The sequence below is a fragment of the Idiotropiscis lumnitzeri genome, chromosome 5 (genome assembly GCF_059441095.1).
Source record: "Idiotropiscis lumnitzeri isolate Australia: NSW breed Sydney's pygmy pipehorse chromosome 5, RoL_Ilum_1.0, whole genome shotgun sequence".
Classification (NCBI taxonomy): Eukaryota; Metazoa; Chordata; class Actinopteri; order Syngnathiformes; family Syngnathidae; genus Idiotropiscis; species Idiotropiscis lumnitzeri.
The window spans coordinates 10,139,032-10,152,498 of record NC_142395.1 but is presented as its reverse complement, the minus strand read 5'-3'; the positions used below and the strand labels follow the sequence as shown (position 1 = coordinate 10,152,498).

At 40.3% G+C, this 13,467-nt stretch overlaps 2 protein-coding genes across 11 annotated transcripts in view; one reads left to right on the top strand and one right to left on the bottom strand.

Moving 5' to 3' along the window:
* The window catches only part of myo9aa (myosin IXAa), an 84,170-nt gene extending 76,836 nt beyond the window's left edge, over positions 1-7,334 (bottom strand). For 6 of the 10 annotated variants that reach the window (XM_088295528.1, XM_088295532.1, XM_088295534.1 and 3 more), the window contains exon 1: positions 6,998-7,333. The gene's annotated coding sequence lies outside the window, so the exon portion shown is untranslated. Of the gene's footprint in view, positions 1-6,997 lie in introns of all 10 variants that reach the window. The other 4 variants (XM_088295525.1, XM_088295527.1, XM_088295526.1 and 1 more) reach the window with 1 other exon arrangement.
* A 766-nt stretch (positions 7,335-8,100) lies between these two features.
* On the top strand, positions 8,101-8,871 carry senp8 (SUMO peptidase family member, NEDD8 specific). Its single transcript, XM_088295536.1, has one exon. It carries the CDS (start codon positions 8,116-8,118, stop codon positions 8,740-8,742), a length of 627 nt encoding a protein of 208 aa, XP_088151662.1. The 5' UTR covers positions 8,101-8,115; the 3' UTR covers positions 8,743-8,871.
* Positions 8,872-13,467: the final 4,596 nt, after the last annotated feature.

Below are 13,467 nucleotides of genomic sequence, written 5' to 3'. Positions count from 1 at the left end.
ATTGTATTGTATTGTATTTTAATTAGAAGTCAACGTTTCCACCATGTGGTCACCAACTGGTCCAAAACACTGCTACTCGTCTTTTAACTGGAGCACGGAAGAGGGAGCCTCAGCCCAGCGTACCTCTCTGAGCTCCTCCACCTGCCCGCCTGCCTCAGGTCTGCAGACCAAATGCTACTGAAGGTGCAGAGGACAAGGCTGAGCATAAGGGGATCGCGCCTTTTCTGTTGCCGGTCTTTCCCTATGGAATGAGCTTCCATTAAGTGTTAGGCAAGCCCCCTCTCTGTCCACTTTTAAAACCTGTTTGAAGAGACTTTTTTTATTCTTTGCCTTTTGGCTCCACCCGAGACTGTCACTGTTCTGTTGTTCTTCTGGTATCTATTGTTTATGTGTTTTTATAGGTGGTGTTCTAATTTATTGCAAATTATATGACTCCAAATTTAAAGTAATTCGTTACAGCTGCAGCTGTTGTGAAATGCGCTTGATAAATAAAGTTGTATTGTATTGTATGTTACCATCATGCATATTTATCCACAGCTGTCTGTTCATGTGGATGTTACCATTCCCTTGAGTGAAAAGAGGTCATGAGACAGTTGGATCCATTACAGGCAGTCTAGACCCGACCTGTACCAGTTTTATTGTCATGGCAGGTCGTCAATGTTGAACATGGGGTCTGAATGTTCAGCATAATTTGGAGCACATCTGTTTAGATGATTAGAAAAAAAAATCCATGACCTGTAATTACAGGGGAACGTTACTGAGGCTCTCACTGTTTCTTGTGAGTAAGGGGCCCAAAGGTTGTCTATCTGCCTGCAGCAGACTGCAGTCTTTTTGAAATCTGAGCTCGATCCAGCAGTCTAAGCTGCAGTCGACAGACAAACAGCAAGAGCTGCTGTTTGATCAGGAAGCAGAGTGGAAATCTAGGCGAGATCATGTAACTATAACATCATCTTGCTTCATTAAACAATCACATATTGCACAAAGGTTTGTTGACGTGTGATCAAACTAGAAGTTGACCTTTTAGAAATATCAGTCGAGCTACCCCTTCAATAAGTTCAAAAAGTAAAACTACTGACCAAGAGAAAACAGCGTTTGCCGACAAGAATGAACGAGTCTGAAGATCAAATTGTATCTGTGTGAATGGCCAAACAGTTTTGGCATTTCTTTGTATGCATAATGGGGATAAAAATATTTGCATAAAATATATTTTTCCACTGTTAAACATGCGGTTATAGGCTGGGGTAAGCATAAGCTGTGCGTAGGTGCGTAGGTAAATAGCTCTATGTGATCCAGATTTGATTGCCTCAGTGCACTATTACGTTTCAAGAATATTGCAGCCAGAAATGTCTTTGATTGCAGCTCAGTGACTGCGGGCCGCTTGACCCACAGTTGAAACGTCAAAGTCAAGTTAGCAGCCTTGTTTCCGCAGGTTAACTTCACAATAAAACTACAACTAAAATTTACTAACGCATCAATGCTCATGTACAGAAAATATGTCCAAAGTCTGGCACGGGGTCCAATTGCGGCCCGTGTTCAAATTTCAACGGGCCCGCAGTCTCTGGCCTAAAATCAATAACGTGTGGCTGTCATCACTGTTGACCGCAGTAGAAAATACACGCACATAAAAAAGCCATTTTATATTTCGCCAGAAGATGGCAGCAAACCCGAGGTTGCACTTTCGGAAATATACTGCGAGCGCGCTCTGCCTTGCCGAACAATCCAATCTCTCACACAGTCATGCCAGGCGAGAGTTCATTTCCAAAAGCACCCTTCGCGCATGACCCCGGTGTGAACCTTTCCGGTCCATTTGTAAAATGGAGACGTGAATAAAAGGAACGATGATGGAGAGGGCCGAAACAATATATAAACAGACAGCCAAAACTGAAAACAAATACACGTGTAATACGTGATTATAATATGCAAATGTAATGTGTACAATACTAATATGTAAGTGTATTACGTGTAAAACATTTGTCAGAGAGAGACACGCTCACAACAGAGTTTTCAAGAATTAAACTATCTAGTACAGAGCAATAACACATTCTTAAATGAGAAGACCAAAACAGCCTAAGCCTCTCTCTAATTCAGGAAACCTTGTTATACTTTGCAGGACATAGCGTACTCAATTGGACATTCAGACCTCAGAGGTGGCCGCTGTGACAAAAGGAACAAATCTATTTGCTGTGCTGTTAAGTGGAGTACTTCAGGTTGAGTATTGGGCTTGGGCTTCCTGGAGCCAATTCAGCCTCTAATCATCACCTGGGAGTCTGACTTCAATCGTTCAACAAGTCCACCAAGTCACTGGAGTGAATGGCTGCTGTTAAAGGCACCAATGGGTAATCCGGACGAGAGCAGGTGGCAGGCGGCAGGCAAAGTACAGCAACAGAGCCTCGACATTGTGGCATGCAGCGGGTTCAATGAACATTATCAGAAAGAAAAATCCTAATTTTTCATATTGAATATATGGTGGTGGGCGGTGAGTTTTGGACCTGGACCATAAGTGGATATTTAGTGACCTGGTGCACCTTTTAATGTCATCGCATCACAAAAAAAAAAAAACACTATGTAATTATGGCTCCTTTTAATTTTTAACCATGGTCCGATATTATCCTCTATCATTAATCAAGCTGCAGTCACACATAGAGTTGAATCAATCAGAAGTAATAGTAGCTGAAATATATCCTACTCTACATCAGCTATTGGTCCGATTTAAGAATAATCTTCGGGAAGCCTATCATTCACTACACCACTAAATCAGATTGCACAGGAGAAGCATTCCGGCAACCACAGCATTTCTTCGACTGCATTTGAAATCAACCTTATCACAGCCTGTTTGTTGAGAGCCCCAACTATCTCTGCTTTTCCTCCCCTCTTGCCTCCTTCTGACAGTGGCCAGACTACTGTAAACTGGCAGAACCTCTCGCTCAGATAAGAGCTGCAGCAGAGACTAAACTCTTGCTGTCATCTGGATTATCATGAACTGTAAACCACTGCACTACATTTTGAAATAAAAAAAGTCATCGTGTTGATTGGTGCTGCCCCTGTAGATAGACAGTAGTTCTGTGTAGCATTACACAAGCGCACATGCCTGAGGATTAGTCATGGGCCCTGTCCTGTCTGTACCATAAGACTGCAGAGACCACTAGCTATTGTCACCACTGTGTCACAACGCACTCCCAAACATTCAGCAACTTTGGTTTCTAGTGGTCATCGGCATCTTTATATTTAGCAAACCACTGTGAAGAAATGTTACTAACAAAAAGTAAAACATCATCATAAATGTGCGTTTACTTGTTTACATGACCCCAGATATTATGTTCACGATGACTGAGAGGTACTCAACCAACACAAAAGATGAAACTTTCTTTTCTGTCCAAAACAATACCCCAAATTTAATATGAATGCATTGAGACTGAGCTTGAAGCTCCCTCAAAAAAAAAAAAATCTAAATTGCTTGTTGTTGTCTCTATTTTAAGGATTAATTGGAAAAGATCATTTCAACTCATTTCACAGAAGCAAAACTGCAAAGAACAAAACAAAGCGCTTCTCTGCATCTCAGTCCAGCCACTGTTAGCATCAGAGAGTTAATGATGGGAAATGCAAAAAGTTCAGCTGCTGAGGCCAGAGCCCAACTCATATAATGACCCACTGAAGAAAAGGGGGCTTTGTTTGGCGCAACACTAGCAGGTTCCTCTTATAATGACTTCATGTGCATGCCAACATCTTTCCCTAAACAATCCCATAATGCAATCACTGGGTCTTTCCATGCCAAATCACCCAGTGGGTTTAACCAAGCGGATTTTAATTTTAATGAAACTAGGTAGACTTAATTGTGAGTACTCGATAGTGTTAGCGCAACACAAAATCTAAAATGTTGGTCGTTTGGGAGCTATAGCCTGACAAATATTGACATTTTCTGCAAAGAAGGGGTGTAGCTGCCTTCTTTAGAACCATAATGCACAATCTTCACAAAAGGATTCCAAATCATTCAAAAGATTGGTGCATATTTTAGTAACTTCACATTCTGACTAATAATTTGAGCTTGAAATTAACCTTGTGGATCACAAGACTTTACCTACATTTTTCATGAAATGCAATCTTCTCAAATACTCCACCATGTCTTTGGCAAAGTTTGGCATACATATATTATCATACACAAACAATAGTACACAAGTTTTACAACCTACAACTTTTGGTTGCAACAGCATTTGAACAAATTTTGTAGCAGACTCTTTTTTTTTGTCTATTGTCCGACGCCGCGATCACAAACCTGTGATTTGAAATGTGCTTCTACAAAGTACCTCCTTTCTCTCCACCACCATACTGTCAGAGTAAATGGGATACATTGTGAGCTGCAGAAGACTCTTGAAAAATATTTTTTTCAATGTGAAAATTTAAAAAAATAATTAAGAATTCCTCTAATATATTGATTAACCACCCAGCACTACAATGAACAAAAATCAGAGGGGGGGGTTGCGGAATTTTAAAGCATAAATCCAGGTGCACATGGTTGCCAACTTGCTATGGTAAGCGTTAAAATTAAGTGCATGACACAAGAGTGAATGAACAAATAAAAATGTATGTATTGAAAGAAGGTTTCAATGTAAGTGCAAAATTTCCAAGTCTAACAGAATGATTGAGGAGCAATTAAAAGTTGATTTACTAAGTCAATTTCATCATAAATCTTTAAGTAAGGTTATGGCTGCTCACATTTCACATTACCTAAAAGACCTGAGAGCTTGGAGACGATGAAAGAACCACAATTGAGTCTGATACGTTTAGATGACTCAATTTAAACTGACAAAGCCAAAACAGAAAAGGTGTTCAAAAATGCATTTTAATTAATCGTGCTTTATTTGATTTTTGCAGGGATTTACTGCTAAGACGAGATCAAATTGAAATGTTCTTGACTGTTTTAGACACATCATTAAATGATCAGTGTGAACAGGCTTCACAATAGTATCACAACTACTGTCGACACTTTAAGTATACTTGCACAAACTAAAACAAAAGCAGTCTTAAATATTAATGATTATCAATTTTATTTTTTTTCATGAGTGGACAGAAGCTTAACACTATCCACCTTAATGACAAATCAGATTCCAAAATAACGGACTGTATGGGTAATTACCTCAAGATTATAATAACAAAGTGAACATAAATTCCACAAGCGCATTCTTCTCTTCCACAAAAATGGGTTTGGCCGTGAACTTTTACAGCATTTTTCCACCTTCACGGCATTCGGAAATATGGCATTTTAGCTGTTTGTGCCTCTGAGGATGACAACTACATCAATGCATCAGTGACATCACAAAGCGGCAAAAGTAAGATATTTGCGTGATTTGTGTATGATGGCACCAAATTAAACTATTATACAATAAGATCACCTTTGTTTATAATTTTGCAAGACTGAGAAACACGATGGCAAACATTACATTCTAATAATATTATTTGTTCAATTTTGTTTTTATGGAAAATAATTTTAAACAGAGCAATTTATTTGTCACATAATTTAATGCACCATGGGAAAATGCTGTTTTAAAAGCAACAAATAAGGAAAAAAATAATGGAAAAAAAAAAGATAAATAATCTATAAAGAAGATTGCCACTGGGCACTTTCTTGGGAGAGTACACTTGAGTCTGTGACAACACGTGTCAAACTCATTCAAGCAATGGAGCCGTTGCAATGCATTTAGATGTTCGATTACGTAAGCATAATCACAAAAGGAAGGGTTGAGCTTTCGAGGCACGCTGAAGTGAAGTGGTGCTGCTGCTATCACCGACTCCACAGACACAAGCTGACGTGATAAACTGAGGCCACGTTTAACAAATAGCAGACAGCGATCCTGCCCGGTGTCGGATGTCGACAGGGACCAGTTGCTGGTGTCTCCGCCCGGACTGCCTCTCATACTACAGCAGCTGTGTCTTCTCAGACCTCACATTCCCGCAGGACAGGCCCACTTCACTCTCATCACCTGTGCACAGCCCGGGGCTCGATACGCTCCAGGGGCGAGCACTGCTACTTGAATTAAAGGTATTCTCCTCAAACCACTAGCAAAAGATGTTTACCTGAAACAGAAATACCTTTCCAGAATGAAAACCTGAAATTAACCATCGAAAGTAGGCCCCTTGACATGAACTGCCCTGGCTCTAAGGACTACACTGGGGCAGCACGCAAATGATTTGCGATTTACGTCACGTTATGGATACCTTGTGGTAAGCACGTCTGCTTCAGAGTTTTGATGTTTCGGGTTCACCAGGTCCCCTTCTTGAGTGGAGTTAGTGTGTTCTTCTTTTGCTCCCTCTCATCTTCCAACCACGTTTGGTTGTCACATATTCGGTTAACTGATGTTTAAATTGTCCCTCGTTGAGAATGTAAGCATGAATGACTGTCCAAATGTGCCCTGAAACTGGCGGGCGACCAGTCCATGGCGTATCTCACATCTGGCCCCAAGACAGGCTGGAGCTCACTGGTGACCTTAATGAGGTCAAATGGTATAGAAAATGGATGGCGGACAATCCCTGTTCTGTTTTTCTGTTATTCATCCAAGTGTAAAAAAAAATCTCACAGCTCCATGACAGGGACATTTTCACACATCATATGGAGTTGTCTAAAATGAGACTCATGTATCAGTAGCTTCAGTACACCTCGTTTTCTTCACTGGTCTCGCAACCAAATAATGCAGGGAAGCGCACAATGATCCAAAATACCAGACTGAGCACGCTGGTTCACACACCTCACTTCAATGACGACACGCAAATGAAGACAAGAGTATGACAAGAGTATGAAAACCACAGCAAAGCGTCAACTGGAACACTCTCATGCACGGTCACAAAGGCGCTGTGGTTGAGCTTGTCAAGTCACCAAGCCCACACACGCACGCACGCACGCGCACGCTCATCCAAGGCTCGTCAACTACCGTGGGATGGAGTGCGCAGAGTAAGATGTTCAAACAAGAAATTACTTGATGACCTCTGTACGTTAAAGAACTCTTACCTCCAAGCGGGGACGCAGAAAGTCAAATATAGCAGCTGAAGTTCGAATCTGTAGCTTCCCTCCCTCCTCCGTCACTACCACTGAACTCCTATTTAAATCCCTGCATTTTCACGCCATTCCAACGTCTTTTTATCTTCCTCGGCCGCTCACCTCTGAATAACTGCCTGCAGGTCAACTCTGTGCCACGGAGTTGGGCATGATTTACCCGAGCGTGGCAGCTGTTTGCAGGGATTGTGAGCCGCTCGTCCCGTACTTTGCTGCTATGCGGAGCCTCACAACTCTTCTCTGAGCTGAGCAGCTAATCAGCGCGGCTCTGTTCACAGGCGCGCTCACGCGGCCGAGCGACATAACAGGAAGCCGAGGCAAGACGGCGACGTTCTTTCACATGCCACAATTCTATTTAAATTTATTATTGCACTTTATGTAAATATTTACAATGTCCATGTAAAATACGTCCAATCCCGAGGCATATTTTTATTTTGATGAACAGCAATAAACTTTTCCTCTCTAGCCTTGGCCCCTCCCACTGTCGCAAATTAGGAATGTTTATCTAAAGCAGTTTACGGCAGCCAGTGAGAGGAGAGATGAGGTTACAGCTTTGAACCCTTCTTCAGTCAAATGCTTCTTTTTCAGGTACGGACAGAAAATTAACCGCACTCATTTGAGCTAAGTAAATCGGGTACAACGAGGTACTAGACATATCTGTGTGGAGATGAGTTTTTATGCTTGTGACGTTGCGAAATCTGATTAGCAAGAGCGTGCTACCATAGCATTGTGCTATGATTCACGAACAGATACTTCACTGCACCGTTAAAGGACATCACAAAGTGATTATTTTCTTCACATATACCAGTGACGCTTACGTGTGTACGTTTTTAAATCGTGACACGCGTTTATTATTTTCCACAAATGAATACATACTTTTTCTGCATCAGACTGTCTTCAATCTAAAACAAGACAAAAACAGTTCCTAACAATTTAGTCAGTTAACAGGTGTGTTCACGTGCACTGCATCTGATTCGCAAGTATGAAATTAATGGAAAAAGATTATAGAGCGTTTAAAATTGTATTTCTTCAAACTGTTTATTTTGTTGACACTTGGTATGTATGTTTGAAGGATGGATCCTGTTGTGTTGAGCTATCAGGACAGCCTGCTTCGACGCTCTGACGTGGCCCTCCTGGAAGGACCCCACTGGCTTAATGACCAAATCATAGGATTTGCCTTTGAGTACTTTGCCAGTGAGCGTTTTCAACTCCTGGGTGAGAGTCTCGCTTTTGTCAGCCCAGAGGTCACCCAGTTTATCAAGTGCGCTTCCTGCCCCGAGGAGTTGGCCATGTTTCTTGACCCTCTGGATCTGGCCTCACGTCGCTGCGTCTTCCTGGCTGTGAATAACAACAACGACCAGAGTGCTGGGGGGTCACACTGGAGCCTTCTGGTGTACCATCATAAATCCAACCACTTTGCTCACTATGACTCTCAAAATGGCAGCAACTCTCCACACGCCCGGCGCATTGCTAGCAAGCTAGAACCCTTGCTGTGTGCAGGAAGAAAAGCTGTGTTTGAGGAAGAGCCCACTCCTGTCCAAGAGAACAGCTATGATTGTGGCATGTATGTTATCTGTATAGCTGAGGCCTTGTGTGAGAAGTCACGCCTGGATTTGCAAACACTCACCCCGGCCTTTATTAAGCAGAAGCGAGCAGAATGGTGCATATTAATCCAGAGTCTTGCTAAGAGTGAACTCTGATGCACTTTGACTTTTCATAGTAGCTGAACTGCCTGTACACAATTGGATTAAAAAGTTGGTATGCCTCTCTTAATTAAATTAAAATTATCAATGGACTCTAAAATAAAGAACAATAGTAATGAATGAAAATGATAAATTTGGTCACTTAAGTTATTCCATTGGCCATTGTTGTTTTTTTTTTCCTATCATCTACATGCGCTATCAACAATTTTCTCCACATATGTATCCACTGCTGAAGCCATAGATTCACTCCTTAAGTAAAACAAATCTTATTTCAATTGTAGTCGGTCTGCAATGGAAGATAGTGACAATATTTTGACTCTTTTATGATTCATTGAACTAGCGCTGCCATGTTTATCTCTAACATAAGCACCGCAACACGTGATATGTAAACCCAAGAACACCAGCATGCCTATAAAAGGCATGTCATCTCTTGTACATTTTAAGTGAGGATGAAGGCAGCGTAATCTGTCACTTTGCTCCATTTTGAGTTTGGGACAAAAGTAAAAATGTTAACACCAGTGTTGGGATAAGGCATTACAAAAGTAACAGACTAAAGTAGGAAGAAATGAGTTGTACTTTTTACACATGGTTTTAAGGAATTTTGTAAAACAGTGGTCATGCTGATTGGCTGTTAGCAAATTTAGCAATCAAATTGTAAATCGTCTTCCTCCGGTGGCTGATGACGTCACGATGCTACAAATACAATCGGACAAAATTCAAATATGCCCCATTAAACTAGAGTCTGATGTGCTTGTTATTTTGATAGTTTCTTCGAGAAGCCTCATATCTTTGCGGTAAAGAGAATTACAATGAAGTGAACTTTGAATTGATTCAAAAAAATGTTAAATGATTGAAGAAAGTGAACTGGAGTCCGTCGAGTTCTGACTTTATCAATACATATTTTTGCTTTTATTACCTATCTTTCTATCCGTCTGTCTATCTAGCCATCTCCCTACTTGTTTTGTTAGTCCAATTATATGTTTATTAGTCGCGTGTAAATTAATTTGTGTATATTGAAGATTTCATTTATCATTTACAATCTGGGAGTATTCATATGTTGGAAGGTAGTGATCTGCCACCATAGAGGCAAAACATAGCCCCCAAAATGTAAATAACGGAATACAGTGATTTTCAAATACCTTTTTAATATGTGCTTGAATATGCTACAAATATAAGATATTTAATGTTCCACCTGAACATTCCCAGACTGCATGAAGATAATCATTTTGGCTCAAAAGTACGAATGTCCAACTAAGACACACAATGATAAAGAAAATCTTCCAATGAGCACAAGTGTAACTTCCTTCACTAAAATGCTTTATGGTGCTTCACATTTGTGAAGACGAGCAATACAAAATTGTTTATAACTAGGTTGGGTAAATCAGGCTTGCCTTTCCAAACACAACTGTGCCTTGCTTTGTGCATTCACCACCTTGGCAGTCAGCCTATGCACTCAACATGACAAAGGCAGGATGAACGCAGATTAACTGTCATGAGTTGAACTACGGGATGTTAAACGACTTGAGTAATGTTGATGTGCAAGGCGGGATGTGACACCGCCAAGAAACACAAACGATAATTGTGAAACACTATCATTCGAGTTAACAGGTGAGTGTGGTGAAGTGACGGGGCAGGTGAATGACTGCGCATACACTTGTGAGTCATACAAATGTGCAGTTGGATGAGTTGCAAGTGGCCAATCGCTGCCAAGTGGTTTTGTGGAACCGACGCATGAAAGAATCAAGTCATCCTCTTTCTGTTCTTCACATCAACATCGGTTACAAGGAATTTATACAATCTTCCAGGATCTCTCAAGAAGAAATTCCAATTAAAATGAGGATACAGAGAATTAAATAAGGTTGGAATAAACACTATCAGAAGCACTGTCCTATATTTACAATCTAAATTTGACCGTAGAGGATCCATTAATTCCCAACATTCTATTCTTTTCAGTTCATATTGTTTCTCTTGGCTACACTGCTTCCTATACGTGTATGTTGAAGTTTTTCATCCAATCAGATTCCACGGCCATTTCTTCCATCCTATGATTGGTCAGTCGAATTGTTTGTTCAACTATTTTTCAATTAATTTGAACAAAAATGCTCGCGATATCGCAATGTCATTAAAAGTGAAGACAATTTGCAATTTTGTATTTAGTGAGAATTGAGGATAAAGCTTCTCAGATAATGGATGGATGAAGTCAAAGCACATGATTTGCCTTCACGGGCCACATGAAATGATGTAGCAGGCTGGATTTGACCATAGAAGTGATAAAAACGAAAGTAAAATAACATACACTATGACAGAAGCAGTTTACAGATCTCTGTCCTGGCTGCTCAGTATACTGATCATAAATTGAGTTCAATAATGAAAGAATAACAGAAGGATCACTCTTTTTTTTTTATACTGAATAATATCAAATCAACAACCCTATCTTTCCCCTTCCTACGTGTTAAGTTGCCTAAAGACTTAATTGTCCCCAAGTGTGAATGTAAGCATGACGGTTGTTTGTCCATTTGTTTCCTGTGACCGGTTGACGCATCAGACGACTGAAACGCAAAAAAATGACACTCAGTTTTGTTTGCAGACGTGCACATTTGAGACATCCATACAAGCAGCACACTTCACAAATAAAACGAGGACGCTGAGATAGGAATCACTTTTCTCTTGTGTGCTCACAAGCTGTCACCGAAATGTTGACATACCAGCCAAGCTCGTCCATCTCACTTGCCCAAGCTGTAATGTAGACAGTTGCGGAGTGATTTCAGAACGCAGCTCAACCTACCGTAATAATGGAAACATATGTCTTCATTAGCTCAGGCTCAAAGCCTATTTAGATTTACACACAAGAACAATTTTGTTTCTGGTCCTTGTTTTCTAATTATGGAAGTAAAATCTTAAGATTGCTTATCTGTCAACAAATATTCTCACAGAAGTGCCACAAACACTTCACTTTGCGGAAATTATCAACCCACTTGTCAGGTCGGACCTAAAACCGACATAGTGAAATGCGTCAAGTCAGTGTGTGGTTAAACCAAAATATGGAAAACTAAACTGTCAACTGATTTCAATTAGTCAATATTGGAAGAAGCACAAGCAGTTGGAAAGCTGTGAAAGCTAATCAAGTACAGATGATGACATGGTGGAACCAAAGAAACAAGTTCACATCATGACAATCACTGTTGCGCTTTCTTTTCGCAAGGCTCCAAATCTACAGCATAAAACATTTGAAATTCCCAAGTTATCCACTGAGGAGAAACACATACAAAGGCAAGACTCTTTACTTTGGATTGTAGGTGTCATGGGTGTCATTTGTTGTTTTGGCTCATAGCAGTCATTTCATAGAATGACGACTCCCCAGAGAATGGGCGGGAACACAGAGAGCCATGGTGGGCTTATGAAAATATACATATGTCCAGCTATACAGCTTGTTATGCCATCTTAAAGCAAGCGTAAGGACTCATTTGTCGGGTTTTTGCTCTTAGTCCATTAAAAAAATATATGTTGGGTCAAAAAATTATGAAACACAAAGAGTCTGATATACGTAACCACAAAGTGGAACTTAATCTAAACTAGTGAACTTCCAATTTGGTCAGATTTGAAAAAAATAGTTCACAGACTAGAATGGAAAAGTGAGTTCATTAGTTTTTGTATCAAAAACTCCCAATTCTACAGCTTTTATTAAATGTACACTGTTCAGTCATTTTCAAAAGTAAAAGTATTAATGGCCATGCAAGTGTCTAAATAAGTTTAACATTAATAATCCATTTTGCAGCCCATGCTGGAAAAACCTGAAAACAACCAAACGCTTTGATTATTTTTGTGTGAATCAATAACTTCATTTGAGGAGCAAACTTCAAATTTTGAGGACCTGAAGCAAGGTTTTACTAAACAATGAAAATATGACAATATAACGAGCAAACAATTGGCTCCCTTATATACCTTAATAATATCTTATTATTATGATGTGAGTTTTTTTTTAACTTTTAAAAACATTTAAGCTTGCCGGGCCACTCCTCCTGGCTGACGTACACTGTAACGGAAACTAATTAATTCAAGAATGTGTTTTCTTAGAACATTTGCTAATCATTAGCAGATAAAGCTATTTTCTTATGTGCTTAAATCCACCGGCCCGTACATAAAACGCACGCACATATAATGGCGACTAGTGAAGCGTTGCATTGACCCTCTGTAGGATTTATGATAGCAGATGGAAACGTACCCTGAATGTTTGACCCAGCAGAGAGCAGTTCATTTTGTGGTTCTGTGATATACTTTAGATGACCGGTAACCGATGCATCTCAATTAACGATGCTTTTATTCATGCGAAGAAGAGGATTGGTTGCCAGCCAATCGCAGGACACCCAAAATGCAAGTCTTCATTGAATGTAACATATCTGAGAAGATGTTTGAGTACCTGTAGAAAACTGATGCAATCACTGGGACAGCTACCTCCACACAAAAAGGCCAAAGCAGTGACTCAAACTTTGATCGTCAGAGCTGCGAGGCAGATGTGCTGTCTGGCAACTATTCCACCATGCTGCCCTGAAGCCAGGTCATTACTTCAAAACAGGCACAATATGTCACTACAACCACAAGTGTCCGAAAGCCCTTATTTCTGAAAGGACAATAAAAACCTGTACATTATTCTGCTCCTGGAGAATCGGAAACATAAATAAAGACGTGTGTTGCGGCTATTAAAACGGAAGTCGCACCTCTCAC

Bases quoted from the DNA above. Each gene is read 5' to 3' on its own strand.
- senp8 (XM_088295536.1), top strand. From the start codon at position 8,116: ATGGATCCTGTTGTGTTGAGCTATCAGGACAGCCTGCTTCGACGCTCT.